Source organism: Andrographis paniculata, unplaced genomic scaffold (genome assembly GCF_009805555.1).
Source record: "Andrographis paniculata isolate CXL003 unplaced genomic scaffold, ASM980555v1 Contig51END, whole genome shotgun sequence".
NCBI lineage: Eukaryota > Viridiplantae > Streptophyta > Magnoliopsida > Lamiales > Acanthaceae > Andrographis > Andrographis paniculata.
Window position 1 is genome coordinate 678,595 of NW_026137586.1, and position 23,031 is coordinate 701,625.

The window sequence follows — 23,031 nt, forward strand, 5'->3', positions numbered from 1 at the left end:
GACCAGATAGAGGGGTTTGCGCCCGAGGTAAATACTTTGATTTTGGCTCCTGTTCGTGAACTAGGACTTTTCTTATTCTGATGTATACTTTGAAGCTTGTTGAAAAAGAGTAGCATTGATGTGAAGTTTATATTTATCAAAACAATTTTAGTGAGATTTTTCATTCTCTTCTTTGACTCATGTTTATTATTTTTGTGCTTGTTTTTGCAACCACTTGACTGGCACTTCAGTTGATGATGTTGCAATCAATTTAATACTAACTTTTATCATGACTTCTGGTGCTATTCAGCAGGCAACTGAAAGACATTTTATAGTCTTGTATGCTGATCTTGTGGGCTTGACAAGCATGTCATCAATGTCTAACTGTTAGTTCTTCCTTTCAAGGTTGCATGGTAACAAATCTGGAGAATCTGACCTGGAGAATCCTATTGCAATCCGTCCAACTAGTGAAACTGTTATGTATCCATATTTTTCCAAATGGATTAGGGGGCACCGAGACTTGCCTCTGAGGCTTAATCAGTGGTGTAATGTTGTGAGATGGGAGTTCAGCAACCCCACCCCATTTATCAGGTACTTAATAGTCTAAAGTCATCTTGAAAAGTTCTTTGCTCTTAATTTCTGGACTCTATATAATGCTTCTCCAGGTTGTATATAAAATATTCATGAAATTATTCTTAATGGTTCATCTTTTCGAAATGGGTATTTGTTGGAAAGTAAGAAAGTCTACTGAGAGCCTTGTTCTACTTTGTAGTTGATGTCTAGTGATTATGCAGGAGTCGTGAATTTCTTTGGCAAGAAGGACATACTGTTTTTGCAACCAAGGAAGAGGCAGACATTGAGGTATATTCTTGCTAGCCTATTTATACCCGTTGTATACATGATCATGCCTTTCTTTCTTTCTTTCTTTCCTTTTTTTTGGGTTGTGTATGTATGTTTGAAAGCATTGCCATAGTACTCAGAATCTGCAATTCAGGATTAAGTTATGAAACTTTCTACTGTTTTTATATATGACTGCACTGTTACATCTAGAAATATTTCACTAACAAAGGTGTTGTAGTTCATTGTCGTACTAACAATCTTTTTGTCCAATTCTTTTCAGGTCCGTGACATTTTGGAACTCTATAGACGCATATATGAAGAGTTCTTGGCTGTTCCAGTTATTAAGGGGAAAAAAAGTGAGCATGAGAAGTTTACTGGGGGACTCTATACAACAAACGTTGAGGTTACAATACTATTAGATTATACAATATTTCTCTTCTGGGACAGTCTGTGCAAACTATCCCTGAAGGGATCATTTCTTTGTAATTTATTTATAAAATTGCTATATGGCAGGCTTGTTCTAAACACCGGGCGTGGTCTGCAAGGTGCAACTTCACATTGTTTGGGTCAGAATTTTGCTAAAATGTTTGAGATAAATTTTGAGAATAAGAAAGGAGAAAGAGCTATGGTCTGACAAAATTCATGGGCGTATACGGTGATTACTCTCTTTATTATTATTACTCTTTCTAGGCGCTCAGATATCCATGCAAAGTAATGTCGTGTGGTTGAAATCAAATACTTTCTGTTTCACCGTTCTCTGATTCAGATTTATTTTGTGTTCCAAAATATGAATTTTACCAGTCCATTTACTCTCCCCAAAACATGGATCCTATGTTTCTGCTAGAAAACTGACTTGGTTTTCTGTGGATATTTATTTAATTATGCATCTGCTTTCAATTTTAAGTTAAAATTTATGTGATGGAATAGATATTGAAATCTGGGTTCATGTTGTGATGAATGTCATGGCCTGTTTGCTCTTTTTTGGTCGCATTATTGATAATATTACTTTAAACAATAATACCGTCGTTGTTGTGCTTCCTCAAAATTTTCAACTGTAATTTTCTCAACACATCCACTATTTTTTTTGTGTTATATTATATATTCCTCTTCTCCATTACCTTTGTTTTATTTGGATTTTCATTACCCGTTTGTGATAATATCTTATGTATGTCCTAGTTCAAGTACTATTAAATAATGAATTTGTGGAGTGTTATGTAGAATGAATAGAGAAATTTATAAATGACACACATATTTTATGTATGAGGTAATACCTTACCCTAATTTATATATGTTTTTTCTTGTTATCTACAGCTGAACCCATTTTTTTACAGAGCGGTTGGCAACTTTTGAAATGTGGCTTGATTATGGATCTGAACATAAAAGCTACCAGAACAGTTGCCAATTGTACTTCAGGTAGCAACATTCTAGTCAAATTTTATTTAAAACGTTTAAAATAGTTGTCATTATGTACTTAATAATTTTCTCACGGGCATTTGTTTCTTCCCTTGAATTACGTTGGCACGTTAAAGATGGTATGAACATATTGTTTACGAGCTGGTACTAAGTAGTTTTAGTTTAGAGAATTTGATAAAATGTATTTCGTAATAATAATGCTTTGAACAATTTCATAATGACAGTTATACGAAATACCAATGTAACATGATTTGTTTTGTTTTTGTTTTTTTTTAAATCTCTTACTTCCAGGAGGTATATCTAAAAGCATTGAGAAAAGGTTTTAGCGTAAATGTGGATTTAAAGGAAAAGGCTTCAGTATATCGATGGATTCAAATTTTAAGGTATCTCGCTTCCATTATTTGAGAAAGTTGACATCATATTTAACATCAAATTTCATTATGCTATTACTCCCTTCGTAACGCAAAAAATTAGTGCATTTTTTGTGAAGGAGGGATTAATATTTTTTTGGGCTGGCTCGGGCCGTTTTAAAACTCAAGCCCGATAGGCCTAACCTGATTTTAGATTGGGCTTGAAAATTGAAACCCAGGCATGGCCCGGTTTCAAATTATACCGGGCGCCAGCCCACTCTCTCGCGTGTGCATCTAAAAATATTTAAAATAGATATTAGAATATATGCATAAGAAACAATAAAATAATATTAAAATCACTTACTTTGAGTTTGAAGTCGAGATCGAAGGATCTTTTCGCACCCTCTTGTCCACATATGCTTTACCTACAAATTAAATACACTAAACAAAAAGTTAGTATGAAATATAGAGATAAAAATAATACATTTAAGCCCCGATACGTAAACATGATTCTATTACTACATAAAAGATGCTAAAATAAATGCAATACATAAATGTAAAAGAAAAAAAAGATAGAATACTACTTGTTATAGCTTTGGTCTTGCGGTCACTCTCTAGCATATGGATCTAAAAATATTTAAAATAGATATTGGAATATATGCATAGGAAACAACAAAACAATATCAAAATCACTTACCTTGGGTTTGAAGACGAGATCGAAGGATCTTTCCGGATCCTCTAGTCTCCACATATGCGTTACCTACAAATTAAATATACTAAACAAAACGTTAGTATGAAATTTAGAAAGAAAATTATTGCATGCAAGTCCCGAGACGTAAATATGGTTCTATTACTAATATAAGATGCTAAAATAAATACAATACATAAATGTAAAAGAAAAATGTCAAAATACTCCCTATTGTAGCTTCGGTCATCCGGCCATTCTCTCGCGTGTGCATCTAAAAATATTTAAAATATATATTAGAATATGTGCATAGGAAACAACAAAATAATATTAAAATAACTTTCCTTGGGTTGGAAGTCGAGATCGTAGGATCTTTTGGGATCCTCTAGTCTGCACATATGCTTTACCTACAGATTCAGTACATTAAACAAAAATTTAGTATGAACTTTAGATAAAAAATTAATGCAGGTAAGTTCCGTGACGTAAATATGATTATATTACTATATGCAAGATGCTAAAATAAATGAATGCATAAATGTAAAAGAAAAAAGTCAAAAATATTTCATAATAAATATGGTATGAACAAATTGTTTGTGAGTTGGTACTAAGTAGTCTTAGTTTAGAGAATTTGATAAGCTGTATTTTGTAATAATAATGCTTTAAGAAATTTCATAATAACAGTTATAGAAAATACCAGTGTACGCATGATTTTTAATTTTTTTACTTAATCTCTTACTTCTAGGAGTTATATGTGGAAGCTTGGGAAATGGTTTCTCTAGTGCAGCAACATTGCAATTCGATACAAAGGTATTATTGGAAAAGGCTTCAACATATCAACGGATTTAAAGGAAAAAGCTTCAGCATAAGGTATGTTGCTTCCATTATTTGAGAAAGTTGACATCATATTTAGCATTAAAAAAATGTGGCAATTTCAGGCAGATGTTACTCATTCCGACACGCAAAAAATTAGTGCATTTTTTGCGAGAAAGAAAGAGTAATATTTTTTTGGTTTGTCTCGGGCTGTTTCAAAATTGAAGCCCGATAGGCCCGCCCTGATTCTGGATTGGGCTTGAAAACCCAAACCAACGCATGGCCCGGTTTCTAAGTATACCGGGCCAGACCAGCCCACAATTTTAATATTAAGTTTTAATTAAATTTTGTGATTTTTTAATTAGAAGATAAGTTATATTAGTCTAAGTTGATATAATTAGGAAAAAAATATGTTTATTGATAATTAAGAATTTTTTAAAAAAATTAATGCATGCATGTCCCGGGACTGACGTAAAAATAAATCTAACCCTATATGCAATATGATAAAATAAATGTAATTCATAAATGTAAAAGAAAAACAAAGAAATGTTCGGTAGTCCGATCATGCGGCCGCTCCCTCTCGTATGCATCTAAAAAGATTTAAAATAGATATTAGTATGTATATGCATAGGAAGGGAAAGACAAAATAATATTAAAATCACTTACCTTGGTTTGAAATCGAGATCGACGGATCTTTGCGCTTCCTCTAATCTCCCGATAAGCTTTACCTACAAACTAAAAAACACTAAAAAATGTGTTAGTATAAAATATAGAAAAGAAATTAATGCATGCATGTCCCGGGACTGACGTAAAAATAAATCTAACCCTATATGCAATGTGATAAAGTAAATGCAATTCATAAATGTAAAAGAAAAAGAAAGAAGTACTCCCTATTATGTTCGGTAGTCCGATCATGCGGCCGCTCCCTCTCGTATGCATCTAAAAAGATTTAAAATAGATATTAGTATGTATATGCATAGGAAGGGAAAGACAAAATAATATTAAAATCACTTACCTTGGTTTGAAATCGAGATCGACGGATCTTTGCGCTTCCTCTAATCTCCCGATAAGCTTTACCTACAAACTAAAAAACACTAAAAAATGTGTTAGTATAAAATATAGAAAAGGAATTAATGCATGCATGTCCCGGGACTGACGTAAAAATAAATCTAACCCTATATGCAATGTGATAAAGTAAATGCAATTCATAAATGTAAAAGAAAAAGAAAGAAGTACTCCCTATTATGTTCGGTAGTCCGATCATGCGGCCGCTCCCTCTCGTATGCATCTAAAAAGATTTAAAATAGATATTAGTATGTATATGCATAGGAAGGGAAAGACAAAATAATATTAAAATCACTTACCTTGGTTTGAAATCGAGATCGACGGATCTTTGCGCTTCCTCTAATCTCCCGATAAGCTTTACCTACAAACTAAAAAACACTAAAAAATGTGTTAGTATAAAATATAGAAAAGGAATTAATGCATGCATGTCCCGGGACTGACGTAAAAATAAATCTAACCCTATATGCAATGTGATAAAGTAAATGCAATTCATAAATGTAAAAGAAAAAGAAAGAAGTACTCCCTATTATGTTCGGTAGTCCGATCATGCGGCCGCTCCCTCTCGTATGCATCTAAAAAGATTTAAAATAGATATTAGTATGTATATGCATAGGAAGGGAAAGACAAAATAATATTAAAATCACTTACCTTGGTTTGAAATCGAGATCGACGGATCTTTGCGCTTCCTCTAATCTCCCGATAAGCTTTACCTACAAACTAAAAAACACTAAAAAATGTGTTAGTATAAAATATAGAAAAGGAATTAATGCATGCATGTCCCGGGACTGACGTAAAAATAAATCTAACCCTATATGCAATGTGATAAAGTAAATGCAATTCATAAATGTAAAAGAAAAAGAAAGAAGTACTCCCTATTATGTTCGGTAGTCCGATCATGCGGCCGCTCCCTCTCGTATGCATCTAAAAAGATTTAAAATAGATATTAGTATGTATATGCATAGGAAGGGAAAGACAAAATAATATTAAAATCACTTACCTTGGTTTGAAATCGAGATCGACGGATCTTTGCGCTTCCTCTAATCTCCCGATAAGCTTTACCTACAAACTAAAAAACACTAAAAAATGTGTTAGTATAAAATATAGAAAAGGAATTAATGCATGCATGTCCCGGGACTGACGTAAAAATAAATCTAACCCTATATGCAATGTGATAAAGTAAATGCAATTCATAAATGTAAAAGAAAAAGAAAGAAGTACTCCCTATTATGTTCGGTAGTCCGATCATGCGGCCGCTCCCTCTCGTATGCATCTAAAAAGATTTAAAATAGATATTAGTATGTATATGCATAGGAAGGGAAAGACAAAATAATATTAAAATCACTTACCTTGGTTTGAAATCGAGATCGACGGATCTTTGCGCTTCCTCTAATCTCCCGATAAGCTTTACCTACAAACTAAAAAACACTAAAAAATGTGTTAGTATAAAATATAGAAAAGGAATTAATGCATGCATGTCCCGGGACTGACGTAAAAATAAATCTAACCCTATATGCAATGTGATAAAGTAAATGCAATTCATAAATGTAAAAGAAAAAGAAAGAAGTACTCCCTATTATGTTCGGTAGTCCGATCATGCGGCCGCTCCCTCTCGTATGCATCTAAAAAGATTTAAAATAGATATTAGTATGTATATGCATAGGAAGGGAAAGACAAAATAATATTAAAATCACTTACCTTGGTTTGAAATCGAGATCGACGGATCTTTGCGCTTCCTCTAATCTCCCGATAAGCTTTACCTACAAACTAAAAAACACTAAAAAATGTGTTAGTATAAAATATAGAAAAGGAATTAATGCATGCATGTCCCGGGACTGACGTAAAAATAAATCTAACCCTATATGCAATGTGATAAAGTAAATGCAATTCATAAATGTAAAAGAAAAAGAAAGAAGTACTCCCTATTATGTTCGGTAGTCCGATCATGCGGCCGCTCCCTCTCGTATGCATCTAAAAAGATTTAAAATAGATATTAGTATGTATATGCATAGGAAGGGAAAGACAAAATAATATTAAAATCACTTACCTTGGTTTGAAATCGAGATCGACGGATCTTTGCGCTTCCTCTAATCTCCCGATAAGCTTTACCTACAAACTAAAAAACACTAAAAAATGTGTTAGTATAAAATATAGAAAAGGAATTAATGCATGCATGTCCCGGGACTGACGTAAAAATAAATCTAACCCTATATGCAATGTGATAAAGTAAATGCAATTCATAAATGTAAAAGAAAAAGAAAGAAGTACTCCCTATTATGTTCGGTAGTCCGATCATGCGGCCGCTCCCTCTCGTATGCATCTAAAAAGATTTAAAATAGATATTAGTATGTATATGCATAGGAAGGGAAAGACAAAATAATATTAAAATCACTTACCTTGGTTTGAAATCGAGATCGACGGATCTTTGCGCTTCCTCTAATCTCCCGATAAGCTTCACCTACAAACTAAAAAACACTAAAAAATGTGTTAGTATAAAATATAGAAAAGGAATTAATGCATGCATGTCCCGGGACTGACGTAAAAATAAATCTAACCCTATATGCAATGTGATAAAGTAAATGCAATTCATAAATGTAAAAGAAAAAGAAAGAAGTACTCCCTATTATGTTCGGTAGTCCGATCATGCGGCCGCTCCCTCTCGTATGCATCTAAAAAGATTTAAAATAGATATTAGTATGTATATGCATAGGAAGGGAAAGACAAAATAATATTAAAATCACTTACCTTGGTTTGAAATCGAGATCGACGGATCTTTGCGCTTCCTCTAATCTCCCGATAAGCTTTACCTACAAACTAAAAAACACTAAAAAATGTGTTAGTATAAAATATAGAAAAGGAATTAATGCATGCATGTCCCGGGACTGACGTAAAAATAAATCTAACCCTATATGCAATGTGATAAAGTAAATGCAATTCATAAATGTAAAAGAAAAAGAAAGAAGTACTCCCTATTATGTTCGGTAGTCCGATCATGCGGCCGCTCCCTCTCGTATGCATCTAAAAAGATTTAAAATAGATATTAGTATGTATATGCATAGGAAGGGAAAGACAAAATAATATTAAAATCACTTACCTTGGTTTGAAATCGAGATCGACGGATCTTTGCGCTTCCTCTAATCTCCCGATAAGCTTCACCTACAAACTAAAAAACACTAAAAAATGTGTTAGTATAAAATATAGAAAAGGAATTAATGCATGCATGTCCCGGGACTGACGTAAAAATAAATCTAACCCTATATGCAATGTGATAAAGTAAATGCAATTCATAAATGTAAAAGAAAAAGAAAGAAGTACTCCCTATTATGTTCGGTAGTCCGATCATGCGGCCGCTCCCTCTCGTATGCATCTAAAAAGATTTAAAATAGATATTAGTATGTATATGCATAGGAAGGGAAAGACAAAATAATATTAAAATCACTTACCTTGGTTTGAAATCGAGATCGACGGATCTTTGCGCTTCCTCTAATCTCCCGATAAGCTTTACCTACAAACTAAAAAACACTAAAAAATGTGTTAGTATAAAATATAGAAAAGGAATTAATGCATGCATGTCCCGGGACTGACGTAAAAATAAATCTAACCCTATATGCAATGTGATAAAGTAAATGCAATTCATAAATGTAAAAGAAAAAGAAAGAAGTACTCCCTATTATGTTCGGTAGTCCGATCATGCGGCCGCTCCCTCTCGTATGCATCTAAAAAGATTTAAAATAGATATTAGTATGTATATGCATAGGAAGGGAAAGACAAAATAATATTAAAATCACTTACCTTGGTTTGAAATCGAGATCGACGGATCTTTGCGCTTCCTCTAATCTCCCGATAAGCTTCACCTACAAACTAAAAAACACTAAAAATGTGTTAGTATAAAATATAGAAAAGGAATTAATGCATGCATGTCCCGGGACTGACGTAAAAATAAATCTAACCCTATATGCAATGTGATAAAGTAAATGCAATTCATAAATGTAAAAGAAAAAGAAAGAAGTACTTCCTATTATGTTCGGTAGTCCGATCATGCGGCCGCTCCCTCTCGTATGCATCTAAAAAGATTTAAAATAGATATTAGTATGTATATGCATAGGAAGGGAAAGACAAAATAATATTAAAATCACTTACCTTGGTTTGAAATCGAGATCGACGGATCTTTGCGCTTCCTCTAATCTCCCGATAAGCTTTACCTACAAACTAAAAAACACTAAAAAATGTGTTAGTATAAAATATAGAAAAGGAATTAATGCATGCATGTCCCGGGACTGACGTAAAAATAAATCTAACCCTATATGCAATGTGATAAAGTAAATGCAATTCATAAATGTAAAAGAAAAAGAAAGAAGTACTCCCTATTATGTTCGGTAGTCCGATCATGCGGCCGCTCCCTCTCGTATGCATCTAAAAAGATTTAAAATAGATATTAGTATGTATATGCATAGGAAGGGAAAGACAAAATAATATTAAAATCACTTACCTTGGTTTGAAATCGAGATCGACGGATCTTTGCGCTTCCTCTAATCTCCCGTTAAGCTTTACCTACAAACTAAAAAACACTAAAAAATGTGTTAGTATAAAATATAGAAAAGGAATTAATGCATGCATGTCCCGGGACTGACGTAAAAATAAATCTAACCCTATATGCAATGTGATAAAGTAAATGCAATTCATAAATGTAAAAGAAAAAGAAAGAAGTACTCCCTATTATGTTCGGTAGTCCGATCATGCGGCCGCTCCCTCTCGTATGCATCTAAAAAGATTTAAAATAGATATTAGTATGTATATGCATTGGAAGGGAAAGACAAAATAATATTAAAATCACTTACCTTGGTTTGAAATCGAGATCGACGGATCTTTGCGCTTCCTCTAATCTCCCGATAAGCTTTACCTACAAACTAAAAAACACTAAAAAATGTGTTAGTATAAAATATAGAAAAGGAATTAATGCATGCATGTCCCGGGACTGACGTAAAAATAAATCTAACCCTATATGCAATGTGATAAAGTAAATGCAATTCATAAATGTAAAAGAAAAAGAAAGAAGTACTCCCTATTATGTTCGGTAGTCCGATCATGCGGCCGCTCCCTCTCGTATGCATCTAAAAAGATTTAAAATAGATATTAGTATGTTCGGTAGTCTCTTGTATCTCCTAAAAAATAAGCACACAACATCATCGATCAAGAATAACAAACGAATCACATGCTTAAGTGAAGCACCAAATACTAGTCAAATCCAAAACATACATTATTAGGTACAAGGAAAAATTCCAAGATTGGATTCTAAAATTTTCCAAGAAAATTGTCATACTATAATTTCTTGAATGATTAACACAAAACAAAAAAAAATCCTCAAAACATCAGCAACACTCAGATGCTTGAGCATCACTCAAGACTCGAAAAGAAACATATAGAAATAACCATACCATACCTGACATCCCTTCTTGCCCCTGATCCCTCCCCGGACAGCATAAGCCTCTTCGAAACCATTTTTCACCAATAGCTCAGCTACTTTCAAAGAATTACCATCACCTGCCCCTGCCCTGCTCGTACCCCATTGCAAGTGTCAGCTGCATCCCCGAAATTCTCCAGAACCCTCTTCACAAAACCTTCTTCATCCCCTTCTCGGAATTCCCCCTGCCCCTGCCCCTGTCGCTGGCCCTGCCCCTGCCCTGCTCTTACCCCTCTTCACAAAACCTTCTTCATCCCCTTCTCGGAATTCCCCCTGCCCCTGCCCCTGTCGCTGGCCCTGCTCGTACCCCTCTTCACAAAACCTTCTTCATCACCTTCTCGGAATTCCCCCTGCCGCTGGCCCTGCCCCTACCCTGCTCGTACCCCATTGCTTTTGCATTTGCATTTGCATTTGCATTGCAACCCCAAAAACTTATAATAATGTATACAAAATCAAAATTAAGAATATTTATAATGTATGCCTTAACGGCTACTTACCTAATATAAAACTTACCATATATAATTTTATATGTGTATATTAAAATTAAAATCAAAATCATAATCATTATGTTAACGGCTACTTACCTAATATAAAACTTACCATATATAATTTCACATGTGTATATTAAAATTAAAATTTTTTTTTTTAATATTATGTGTTTATTAAAATTAAAATCAAAATCATAATCATTATGTTAACGGCTACTTACCTAATATAAAACTTACCATATATAATTTCACATGTGTATATTAAAAGTAAAATAATTTCTTTTTTAATATTATGTGTATATTAAAATTAAAATAATTTCTTTTTTAATATTATGTGTATATTAAAATTAAAATCAAAATCAAAATCATTATGCTTAACGGCTACTTACCTAATATAAAACTTACCATATATAATTTCACATGTGTATATTAAAATTTAAAAAAAATTTAATATTATGTGTATATTAAAATTAAAATCAAAATCAAAATCATTATGCTTAACGGCTACTTAATTTAAAAACTTACCAAAAATATATTACCCTCCTATCTAATCTAATAAAAATTAAAATAATTTATGTTTTTAATATTATATGTATATATTTTTATATTTAAATTATATTTTATTGCTTCTATAAAAATATAATATTTTATTTGAATATAATGCTACAATTACATATATTTATTTATAATCATTAATTTTATTATATTACTAATGATGTTTTAAATAGATTAATAATTTAAAATTTATTTTACTGGTGTATTAATTTTGTATTTTTAGCATGAAGTAGTGTAAAAAAAATACCCCCTCCGTTCCAACTAATTTGTCCATTTTAGCTGGGGCACGAAGTTTTAGTTATGATGTAATTTGTAAGTAATTAAGAAATATATTAGTAAAAATAATTATGGTATAATAAAAATAATTATAGATTAAAATTATTTAATAGTTAATTAAAATTATAAATTATAAATTATTAATTTTAAAATATGATTAAAGTGTATACTTATATTTCCAAAAAATAAAAAGAATAATTTATATAGGACGGATGGATATAGAAAAAATGGATAAATTAAGCGGGACGGATGGAGTAATATTTTATGTTAAACTATTATATTTTTTAGTGTATAAATTATATATTATATATTTTGTACAAAACTATATATATTATAATTTTTTAATATAAATTGAAAACCGTATTAAAAATTAAGTGGCAATGGATTGGAGATCAACCTGGGTCACCTGCATGCCAACAGAACTAATAGAATAAAGCTTTGTAAATACGAAAGACAAATGTTTTCCTAATTACAATTACCATTACCATTGTATTTATTTATTAGATTTATCCTTGTATCTTTAGACCTAGATAGAGTGTCTTCCTTCTCGCCGAACTCTAATTTACTCGGCGTCACGGTCACTTCCACGTTGTCCGTTGTGTGCACTGTCACCTCGTACACGGCATTCGCCTCCTTCCTAACATTTCTTACGCTTCGTTTATACTTCACAACGCTTTTAAAGCCAGAGAAGGCAACCAAGAACGACGGGTAGTTCAAATCCCCAGGAGTTTTCAGCCCAACTGCGTTGCAATCCAAGATCGACAAATCTTTCGTGAATGCCGTAATTTGCCGCGCATTGTACCCGATGCTGCACAAAAATGCGACGTAATTTTGGGTATCGATGTCGTAGATCAGGCCGGGATTCGTTGCTCGGTTTGGATCGACGTGGCCCGAGAACGGATTGGACACGTCCCCGGTGGCGAGGTCCGTTAAATTATTCCCGTTGTTGTCGACGTTGTACGCCGTGGTCATCAATGCTGACTTGATCGCCGCCGGTGACCACTCAGGTTGGGCTTGTTTCAGCAGCGCCGCCAAGCCACTGACGTGAGGGCACGACATCGACCTGCCGGAGATGATGTTGACTTAACAGAAAATTATCAGAAAAATAAACACTTAACTTAATTATCAGAAAAATTTGGGAATAAAATTTGGTAGGTTTCAGAACAACTAATTAAGTACGTCAATGCAATTATTGTAATGGTTATTCTATAAAGCCCGTATATTATTTCGTATATTAAAATTAATTATTAATATTAATGGTGTATTTGTTTGTGAGATTTATTTTAGTTTTTTTGTATTAAATCAAATATATATACTTTCATTTATTATAATATAATAAAATTTAATTTTATATTCAAAATATTATTTCAATATATATATTTACATCAAATCAAATTATTATTATAATTCAAAATTTGAAATTTAGTTTGATTTGCTCTACTATTGGTAGTAGCATCAATTGTAGTAGCCTTTGAATACTAAGATATATGTTTACATTTATATTTATTGAATTTTTGGTAAATATTTACATCAAATCAAATAATTATTCTAATTAATTTTTTATATCTAATTGCATAATTTACAATCAATATAATAATATTTTTTTAAAATAAAACAATTCAATAAATAAAACATTAAATTTAAATAAAATAAAATAAATATTTAAACTTTTATTTCAATATTTTATCAAATAAAAATAGTTAAAATAACATATTATTACATATATTATATTAACCAATCACACTACTTAACTATATAAATCAATTTTTCTTAAACTCCGTGCGAAAAAGAAATGCGACTAATTTCGCGGGATAAGTATTTTTGTTGTAGGTATAAAATAAAATAGAATATCATCAACATTGATGTGGTGGAGAGAGAAAGTGAGGTGGATGGTGAAAAAAAAAAAAAAGTAGAGATACCAAAAAATGGGTATCTTTATTGCTGTTGGTCTAAAAGCAAACTCTTAAGAGAAGGAGTTCTTGAAAAAGAATCGAAGCTGAAGGGAATTTCTGCAGAGGGTTGCTCCAAAGTTCTTTTTTAGATTTTACAAAATTTTATACCATATAAAGAAAGAAGAGAATCAATTCATTACAGTAAATTTTAGGATATTTTAGCAAAAATTAATAGTATGGTACCAAAACTCGTATAATTTTCGATCTTGTAAACTTATAATTTTGTAACGATGGATTGTAAATGATTGTATTGCTTGCGATATTCGAAATTCAATTTTATATTTCGGTTTTGTTTCCTTTAGTTTTATAGCTATTAATATAGTTTTATAAATATTTAGAGTTTGTTCTATAATAATTTTAAACTAAAATAACACTAATTATTTTATATAATTTTTAATAAAAATTTACTATTTATTTAAAAAAAATATATCATATCAAAATAATATTTAAACAATAATTAAAATCAGATACATTTTATTTCAAATCAATTTTAATAAACAATCAAATAAATTCTTGTTTAATTTAATACATATAATACTAATATTTTTAAAACTCTTGCAAAAATCAAACGGATAGATAGATATGAGAGTGGAGTATCTAATTAGAGTGTGTTCGTCCACGAGTTTTTTCAAAAATTTATTATTCATCAATTTTATTTTTTTAAAAAAATATCAAATCAAATACGTATTTTTTATTTTTTATATTATGATAAAAATTATTTTTATATTCAAAATATCATATTGACACTTATTTATACAATATTATTCAACTATTATTATTCAAAACTTCTACTGTTAAAAGCTTAATTCAAAATTCAAACCTCCAAACAAACACACCCTCAAACAAAAATAAAAAATAAAAAATAAAAAACCACAAAACACAAAACAAACATACCTTGAGTATTATAAAAAGTTTTATTAAAATTTGATAAAATGTGATAAAATAAATAAGTAAAAATAGCGAAAAATTAATTAATGTTTATTAAAATATGAATAATATAATTTTAAATAAATAAAACAATTTATTATGAAGAGATTAGATATAAATTTAAATTAATATGGTAACGCAAACACATCCTTAATTTTGAACTTACTGTGATCACATATGACAACAACGGACACAGGAAACATAAGACACTTTTATGGTGCATTATTTTTATTGTTTTTACTTATTTATTTATTTATTTATTATTATTATTATTATTATTATTATTATTAAGATTTGTTTTGCTTGTTTTGAAATTAAAATTATCATTATCTATTTTATATGATTTTGAATAAAAATGTACTTTATCCCATAAAAAAGAGTATTATTTATTTTGTAGACATAATTTTTTAAAATTAGTATTACATTAATTATAGTAAAAAAATAAAAATATTATTTTAATTATAAGAATAATTAAAAGTAGCGAAAATATAATCTTATTTTTTTAGTTTAATAAAAAATAATTATGTAATAATAAAATTGAGATATTGTAAAAAAATTATTTTTGAAATAGTTATTTTATACCAAAATAAAAATATTTATATTTTTTTAGTAGACAGAAAAAAAAAAAAAATATTTTGGGAGTTGCAGCGATTGTGCGCCTTTGGTCTGGGTTGTACGCCATGAAACTTGCTTATGTTTGGTTGGATTTTTTATTTAAAATTTAAATAGTAAAAATTTTAAAATAGTAAAATATAATACAATTGATATGATATTTTAAAAATAAAATATTTTTAAAATATATTATAAAAACAAATGATAAGTATGTTTATTTATATTTTTAAGGAAAAAAAGGAGTAATAAAAATTTTCAAAAAATTTCCTTAGAAAAAAAAAAAAAAAAAAAAAAAAAACTTTGTATTTGATTATACTAGACTGCAACCAAACACGCCGCAAAACCTATTTATCTATTTAAATGAGTAATTTATTTCCTCGTCAGTGTTGGTAGGATTACATCAAATGAGCTTTGAAAAGCAGTGTCAAGAATCTACTAAAAACCAAAATTAATACAGACAATGCATGTTGTCCTTTTCTTATATTCTTTTATTTTTATATTGATAATAGTATTGTTTTCTTTTCTAAAAAAATTAAAAGATTTATATATTTTTTAAATTTACATAAAGGGTACTTTTATTTTTTTTATTATTTATTTATTTCTTCAATTGTTTTTCTAGGTGAAACAAAAAATAAATGTAAAGTTTTATACAAAAAATAAACATAATTTTAGAATAACGATATTACGCAACAAAAGATTTTAAAACTTATAAGGATCCAAGTAATTTTTCAATATTTATAAAATAGTTTATAAAAATAATAAAATCTTACTAAAATTATATCACATAAAATCAAATTTAAATTAAAACAAATAAAAATTGTAGGACAGGTATTTTTCCAATTAAATAAATTAGTTATAAGTTTATGGCGTTCAAAAATCCAATATTTTGGTTTGGGGTGTTTTCTTTTTTTTTAACATTTTAAAAAAAAAAAATTAATTTACTATATACATTTATAATACCCTCATGTCTCATTTCGTCCAACTCAAAGTACATTTTATTTTTATTGACATTTTTGTCTCTCTCACTTAAAAATATCAATTTTTTATTTAAAAAAATAATAATTATATACTATTGTCAAAATATGTTAATTTTTACTTAAATTACAACTATACTACTATCTCAGTTCGGCTCTAAAACTCTCATTTATTTTTTTTTTACGTAGAGTTGTTATTTGAATATTAATTATTATATCAAAATATAGTACAAATTATGGAAAAAAAATGCAAAAAACTTCAATTAGTGTCTAATAATACGATATTTTGGTGGTTTCAATATGACATTCATCACTTTATCTCTCGTGAGAGCATCCGTTATAGTCATTACATTTACCTCATTATTTCTTTTTTTATCTCTCTCATCTGCATCATATTTATCTCAATATTCAAATTATTTCATTTATCACCGGTTATAGTTAATTACCTCGAATACATTACCTCAAATTATTTTAAATTACCTAGTTTGCAGTATATTAAGTTGGACTGTGAGTTGCTACATTATAAAAATAAATAAATAAATTTGATAAATAAAAATGAAATAAAGATTGTTGAAGATTAACTATTCCCTCCACTAGTAGGAGGAAGATGATGCTAAATTGATAATGAATGATGTTTGCCAATTTGAACGATTTATAGACTTCTACCCAAATATCTAATTATTTCTATGGTGGGTGGGACACTCAACCTAAATGGATCATATCAATATATTGTATAATTATATTTAAATATATATATATATAATAAAAAATTTGGAATATAAATTGTGTTTGTTTTGTGAGATTATTGGAAAATAATTTTTTTATATATATATGAGGTATATAAAATTTTGTAGAAAATATAAAAATAATGAATATGAAGTATTAATTTTTATGAAAAAACGTGTATGAAGAAATATAGAAAGAACAAAATCAATTAATAATATATTATGAAAATTGATATATAATGTATCAACGTATATAAACATTCCATTGTTTGGATTAAACCGTTGGTTTTAATAATATAATATTATATTAGTTGATTGTAATATAAAATATTAATATTTTGAAAAATATATAAATGAGTTAATGAAATCAAAAGATATTATACTCCCTCCGTCCCGGTGCAAGGTTGTCGTTTACTTTTTGCACGTAGATTTTTTAATATTAGTATTATAATGGATTGTAGTGAAAAGGACAAAAATGCCCCTATTAGTATTGTGTAATATAACAGTAATGGCATTTGTGTAATATAGTGTAAGTTGGAAGGGTATTTATTATGTTAGGTAGGTAGTACAATTACTAAATTAGGAAATGGTAACCTTGTTTTGGAACGGACGAAAATGGAAAATAATAACATTTCAATGGGACGGAGGAAGTATATAGATTGAATTTGTAAGCAGTTGTCGTATTTTTGTCATATTTTTGTAATAAATATAATGTGAAAGGGTATAAATTAAAGAATATGTGACCATCATTGGCTATAAATAAAAATTCATATTTCTGTGGACAAACATAAAAGAAAAGCAAATATATATTTGGAGGAATGGAGTATACAACTATAGTTAACAATAGAATACATAAGGAATATAAGTAGGGGTGTGAAAATTGAACCGAAAAATCGAACTCGTTTGATTTGAAATTTTTCAAGTTCGAGTTTGCAAAAAAATCAGGTCGATTCGAATTCAAAACGAAAAATATTTTGTATTCGGATTGGATTTCGGGATAACCTGATCATCCAAAATATATAAATTAGGTCGGGTTTCGAGTTGACCTGAAATAATTTTCATTTCAATGTATTTATATTTTATTAAAAATAAAATAATATAAAAAATTTAAGTTACTAAAAAAACAATATCTTAAATTAGATTTTCATGTCTATTTCGTGTCGGGGGTCGTTTGGGTTCGTCGAATTTCGGATGACATTAAATTAAGTTAGGTTGATCTAAACCTGAAAAACAAAAAAAAACATTTGCGTCCGGGTCTAGAGTTTTGAATCAAATTTTGGGTTTGAATTCACGGTTCTTTTTTACATTCATAGTTCAACCTAACGCGAATACGAACCGAAAAATCGAGTTGACACCCCTAAATTTAAGGGTGTCTTTTTAGGTTTTTTTTGGAAAACACACTAATAACAATTTCAATTAAAATTAAGTTTATGTAATAGTTTTTATATAACATATAATTTCTATACTATAATTCTTTAATGAAAAATATTGATGCAATAAGTAGAAAACAAAAAGTAAAAATTATTGCAGCAAGTAATTAAAATTAAACAAAACATATACAAAAGAAAAGAAAAACAAATCAACCTACTAATCATAAAAAAAATTCCAAGGTTTCTACACAAACTTTCATAAAAAAATTTCCAAGGTAGTTACACAAACTTTAATAAAAAAATTTCCAAGGTTTTTACAGAAACTTTTGCACAAATCAACACATTAAAAAAATTCTCCAAAGACACATTAAAAAATATTTATTTTTTATTTTTATATTATAGTAAAAAAATATTTTATATTAAAAAAATATATCAGTATCTATATATACGTATCAATCAAACAACTATTTTAATTTAAAATTTAATTTATGTCTCATTTCAGTGATTTTTAACTTCGCAATTATTTATAAAAAAACAAACCAATATATACTACTCCCTCCGTCTATTTATAATTGTCCTAAGGTAGTTGTTTTTTTATATGAATTGACAAATTTATCCTTATGATAAGGTAGAGATTAAAAGCGATAAATAAATGGAGGGTAAAAAAGAAAAATTTGTATTTAAAAAAAAAATAAGACAATTGTTATTGACGTCCCAAATAAAAAAATAGGACATTAGTTTGTAGACGGAGGGAGTATATAAAATATCACACAAACAATGATTTTTTACAAGTTTTGAGTTTGAACAGTAATTTCAAACATAATATTTTATAAAAATATATATTTTTGTCAAATTTTTAAAATACAATATATAGATACAAATACAATATATATATAACTAGTGGCGAAGCCAGAGTTACTCTGTCGAAGGGAAAGATTTTGTTGAGGTCGAAAACTCATATTTCTATTTTTTTAAGCGGAGTTGATGGTAAAAATTATTTATTTTGATGTATTCAAGCAATATAAAAATATTAAATTTATAAGAATTGATCGAATTTAAAGGGATGGATGGCTATATATTCAATAATATAATCGACGTAATGGCAGAGACAAAACAGACCTCCCGAACCCATTTGTGGCTTCGCGATTTATCCCTTCACAAAAAATCAATAATTTAATATAAAATACTTCATCGTCTCCAACTCAAAGTACCATTTTTACGATTTTTGTCTGTTTCGTTCCAAAGTATTCATTTATTATTTTAATAAAAGTAATCATACACCAATACCAAAATACCGTTGACGTTTAATTTTTAATTTTTACATAAACTCAAAAGTAAAAATGTCAAAACTTCTTACATACTTCCACTAACTAATAAAATATTATTATTTTTTAATAACTATTCCAAAACATCAAAGGACCCCTTTAGACCGGGACGAACGAAGTATTATTTTTTATATTACCGACACAATTTATTATATCTTTTAACTTTAAAATGCATCCAAAAAAAAACACAAAGTGGGCGTACACAGATAATCCAATTCCCTGAATTTATATAATTGATCTTAGAATTCAAAACTTGTGATCAATCTATTTCCATGGCTACTGATACCTTCACCATCACAATTCTTCTTTACATTTCCCTTTTCTATCTCCTCCTAAACTTCACCATAAAAGCAATCTCCAGAAAATCCTCGAACAGGTCACTGAATCTTCCACCAGGCAGCCATGGATGGCCGATTATTGGCGAAACAGGCGAGTTTCTGCGCGCCAGCCTGGACGGCACGCCGGAGAATTTCGTGCGAGAAAGAATGGACAAGTACGACGCCAGGGTGTTCAAGACGACGCTGATGGGGGAGCCGATGGCTGTACTTTGTGGGCCGGCCGGCAGTAAATTTTTGTTCGGAAATGAAAATAAATTGGTGAGGGTTTGGTGGCCGGGCTCGGTGAGGAAGCTGCTCGGGCCGGGCTTGGCCACGAGCGCCGGCGATGAAGCCAAGCAAATGAGGAAAATGATTTCGTACTTCGTCACGCCCGAAGCCTTCACTCGGCTCTACATTAACACCATGGATTTAGTCGCGCGGCGCCACATCGACGCCCATTGGCAAGGTATGTCATCGACCGGGGTAGAATCGCTCGTTTCGTCGTGTTTGTTTAGTTTTTGTTGCGTTGACAAAAAAAATTTCGTTAAATTTGAAGTCGATTTTTAGGGAATTTTTTCTTTTTTAAGTGTTGGTCCACATTAATGTTCCTACAAATTAAAATTTTTTAGGTGAGATGGGTCGTTTAATAAACAAAAATATTTTGAAATTTTAGTTATACAAAAATAATAACTAACATATTAGGTTCTATCTATGACATATTTTTGGTCATATTCATCGACAAAATTGTTTCAAAAAATATTACATCAATTATCTATTTTTTAGTTAAATTAGTTTTTAAGCTTTCAACATCTGATCCAAGTACCAATTTAATTAAGAATGTTTTATAACGGCAATTAATTTTTTTCCCGAATAATATACGAGCTAGTAAACACCTTCGATTTCAACTAGTGATTTTTTTTTATCATCGATATGGCATTTACTAACAAGTAGTAATTTTTTTTTTTTTTTTTTTTGGTGAAGGTAAAGAGGGATTGAGAGTATTTCCTACCATCAAACTATACACATTCGAGCTCGCATGTCGCCTCTTTTTGAGTCTCAAAGACCCTAGGCAAATTTCCGATCTAGCGACCCTTTTCAACGTTTTCCTAAAAGGGATCATCTCCGTACCCATCAACTTCCCCGGGACAAGATTTTCCAAGGCTAAACGAGCTACATCCGCGATAAAGAATCTACTCCAAAAGATCGTGCGACAAAGAAGAGTTGAATTGGATGAAAAAATGGCATCCCCTCCGCAAGATCTTTTGTCTCACTTGCTCGCTTCCTCCGATGAAAATGGTAAGTTTATGCCCGAAAATGTGATCATAAACAATATATTGATGTTGCTCTTCGCTGCCCACGACACTTCAAGTGTTGCAATAACAATGTTGATCAAGAATCTTGCGCAACTCCCCGAAGTTTACGACAAAGTACTAAGAGGTTAGTTGGATTTCAGAAGTAACTTTGGGTGTGTTCGTTTATAGAAATTTACCCAATTTTTTTTATTTACCAAAATTTTTAATATTCAAATCTCAAACAAAAATCCAAACCCTCAAACAAACACACCGTTTAGGTCCCGTTTGGTTGGATGGATTTGGATTTGAGTATAATCTAAATGAATGAATTTGAAAAATATTGAATTCCAATATTTGAAATGACAATCTGAAAGAGAATGAATTTGAAATCCACAGTTACTTTAGAAATTTGAAGTTTATTATAGATGATCTAAACATAATTAAAAGATATTACGATTCGAGAACATCGAATCAAACTTGGCCTTATATTTTTTTAGTCCTATAGTAAAATCGACTTCGATCCCTATATTACAAGGATCAAAAAGTTAAAACTATAATGTACGCCGTCGCAATTGTATGTGTATGCGACAGAGCAAGAGGAAATCACATCATCGAAAGAAGTAGGCGATTTTTTGCAATGGGAAGACATACAAAAGATGAAGTACTCGTGGAACGTAGTGTGTGAAACCATGAGACAATGGCCACCGGTGAGCGGCGCCTTTAGAGAAGCATTGAAAGATATTAAGTACGCGGGCTACGACATTCCCAAGGGATGGAAGGTACCAAAAAAAAAAAAAAAGAAACCCTCGAAAATGTTAATATATTTATTACACATATTCATTATTTTCATATTCCATATACAATTCTCTATACCTCAGATAAAAAATATTTATTCAAACTATTTTTCACAAAACAAACACACCCTAAGTTTGTAGTTATTCTCGACCCGTTTTTTATGATTTTTTCGTGGTTTGTAGCTGTATTGGAGCTCTTCATCGATGCATCGAGATTCCAACTTCTTCAATCATCACATGAATTTCGACCCGTCAAGATTTGAAGGGGTCGGGCCAATTCCCTTTTCTTACGTCCCTTTTGGCGGTGGTCCTCGAATGTGTTTGGGGAAAGAGTTTGCTCGGGTCGAGATCTTGATCTTTCTTCACAATGTGGTTAGGAGATTCGAATGGAATTTAGAGATTGGTGACGAGAAAATCGAGTATGATCCGATGCCCACGCCGGTCGAAGGACTTCCTATTCGACTTCGACGCCGTAATACAAGTGAAAAGTGAGACAATTTGATGTAAGTTTTTAAGCTCGAGCTTGAGTTTGAGTTCGAGTTTTGGACATAAGATCGCCATGTTTGTTTATTTTAGGCGAGATATTGTTTAATATTTGTATTATCAAATAAATATATTTTACTATACCATGCTTTTGCAAGAGCATTTGATTAATGACTTTGTGTAATTTATTTTGTCCACATATAATTTGGAGCTCGATTTCAATTTTTAACTATACAATTTTTATTATTTTCTAAAATAAAAAATAAAAAATAAAAAATAAACTATTATAATTCTTACAAAATTGGTGATTTTAACATACTATTTTACAATAACAAACAAGA

General features: G+C 30.2%; 1 protein-coding gene across 3 annotated transcripts; it reads left to right on the top strand.

Moving 5' to 3' along the window:
- Positions 1 to 391: 391 nt before the first annotated feature.
- Positions 392 to 22,833, top strand: LOC127253474 (beta-amyrin 28-monooxygenase-like). Of its 3 annotated transcripts, none has more exons than XM_051278086.1 (11): positions 392 to 570; positions 752 to 840; positions 1,100 to 1,222; positions 1,333 to 1,474; positions 2,131 to 2,232; positions 2,524 to 2,615; positions 4,010 to 4,134; positions 20,181 to 20,587; positions 21,103 to 21,558; positions 22,005 to 22,192; positions 22,391 to 22,833. In XM_051278086.1, the coding sequence occupies exons 6-11, from the start codon at positions 2,598 to 2,600 to the stop codon at positions 22,697 to 22,699; spliced, it is 1,503 nt and encodes a 500-aa protein (XP_051134043.1). In that variant the 5' UTR covers positions 392 to 570; positions 752 to 840; positions 1,100 to 1,222; positions 1,333 to 1,474; positions 2,131 to 2,232; positions 2,524 to 2,597; the 3' UTR covers positions 22,700 to 22,833. The 3 variants fall into 3 exon arrangements, with proteins under 3 accessions (XP_051134043.1, XP_051134042.1, XP_051134044.1); XM_051278085.1 differs by having other exon boundaries at positions 774 to 840; XM_051278087.1 differs by lacking the exon at positions 2,524 to 2,615 and having other exon boundaries at positions 774 to 840.
- Positions 22,834 to 23,031: the final 198 nt, after the last annotated feature.

What these genes read in the sequence shown, in the direction of transcription:
- LOC127253474 (XM_051278086.1), top strand. An exon ending in GGAAAAAGCTTCAGCATAAG is followed by an intron (nt 4,135 to 20,180) that starts GTATGTTGCTTC and finishes ATCCTCGAACAG; the next exon opens with GTCACTGAATCTTCCACCAG. An exon ending in TTACGACAAAGTACTAAGAG is followed by an intron (nt 21,559 to 22,004) that starts GTTAGTTGGATT and finishes TGTATGCGACAG; the next exon opens with AGCAAGAGGAAATCACATCA.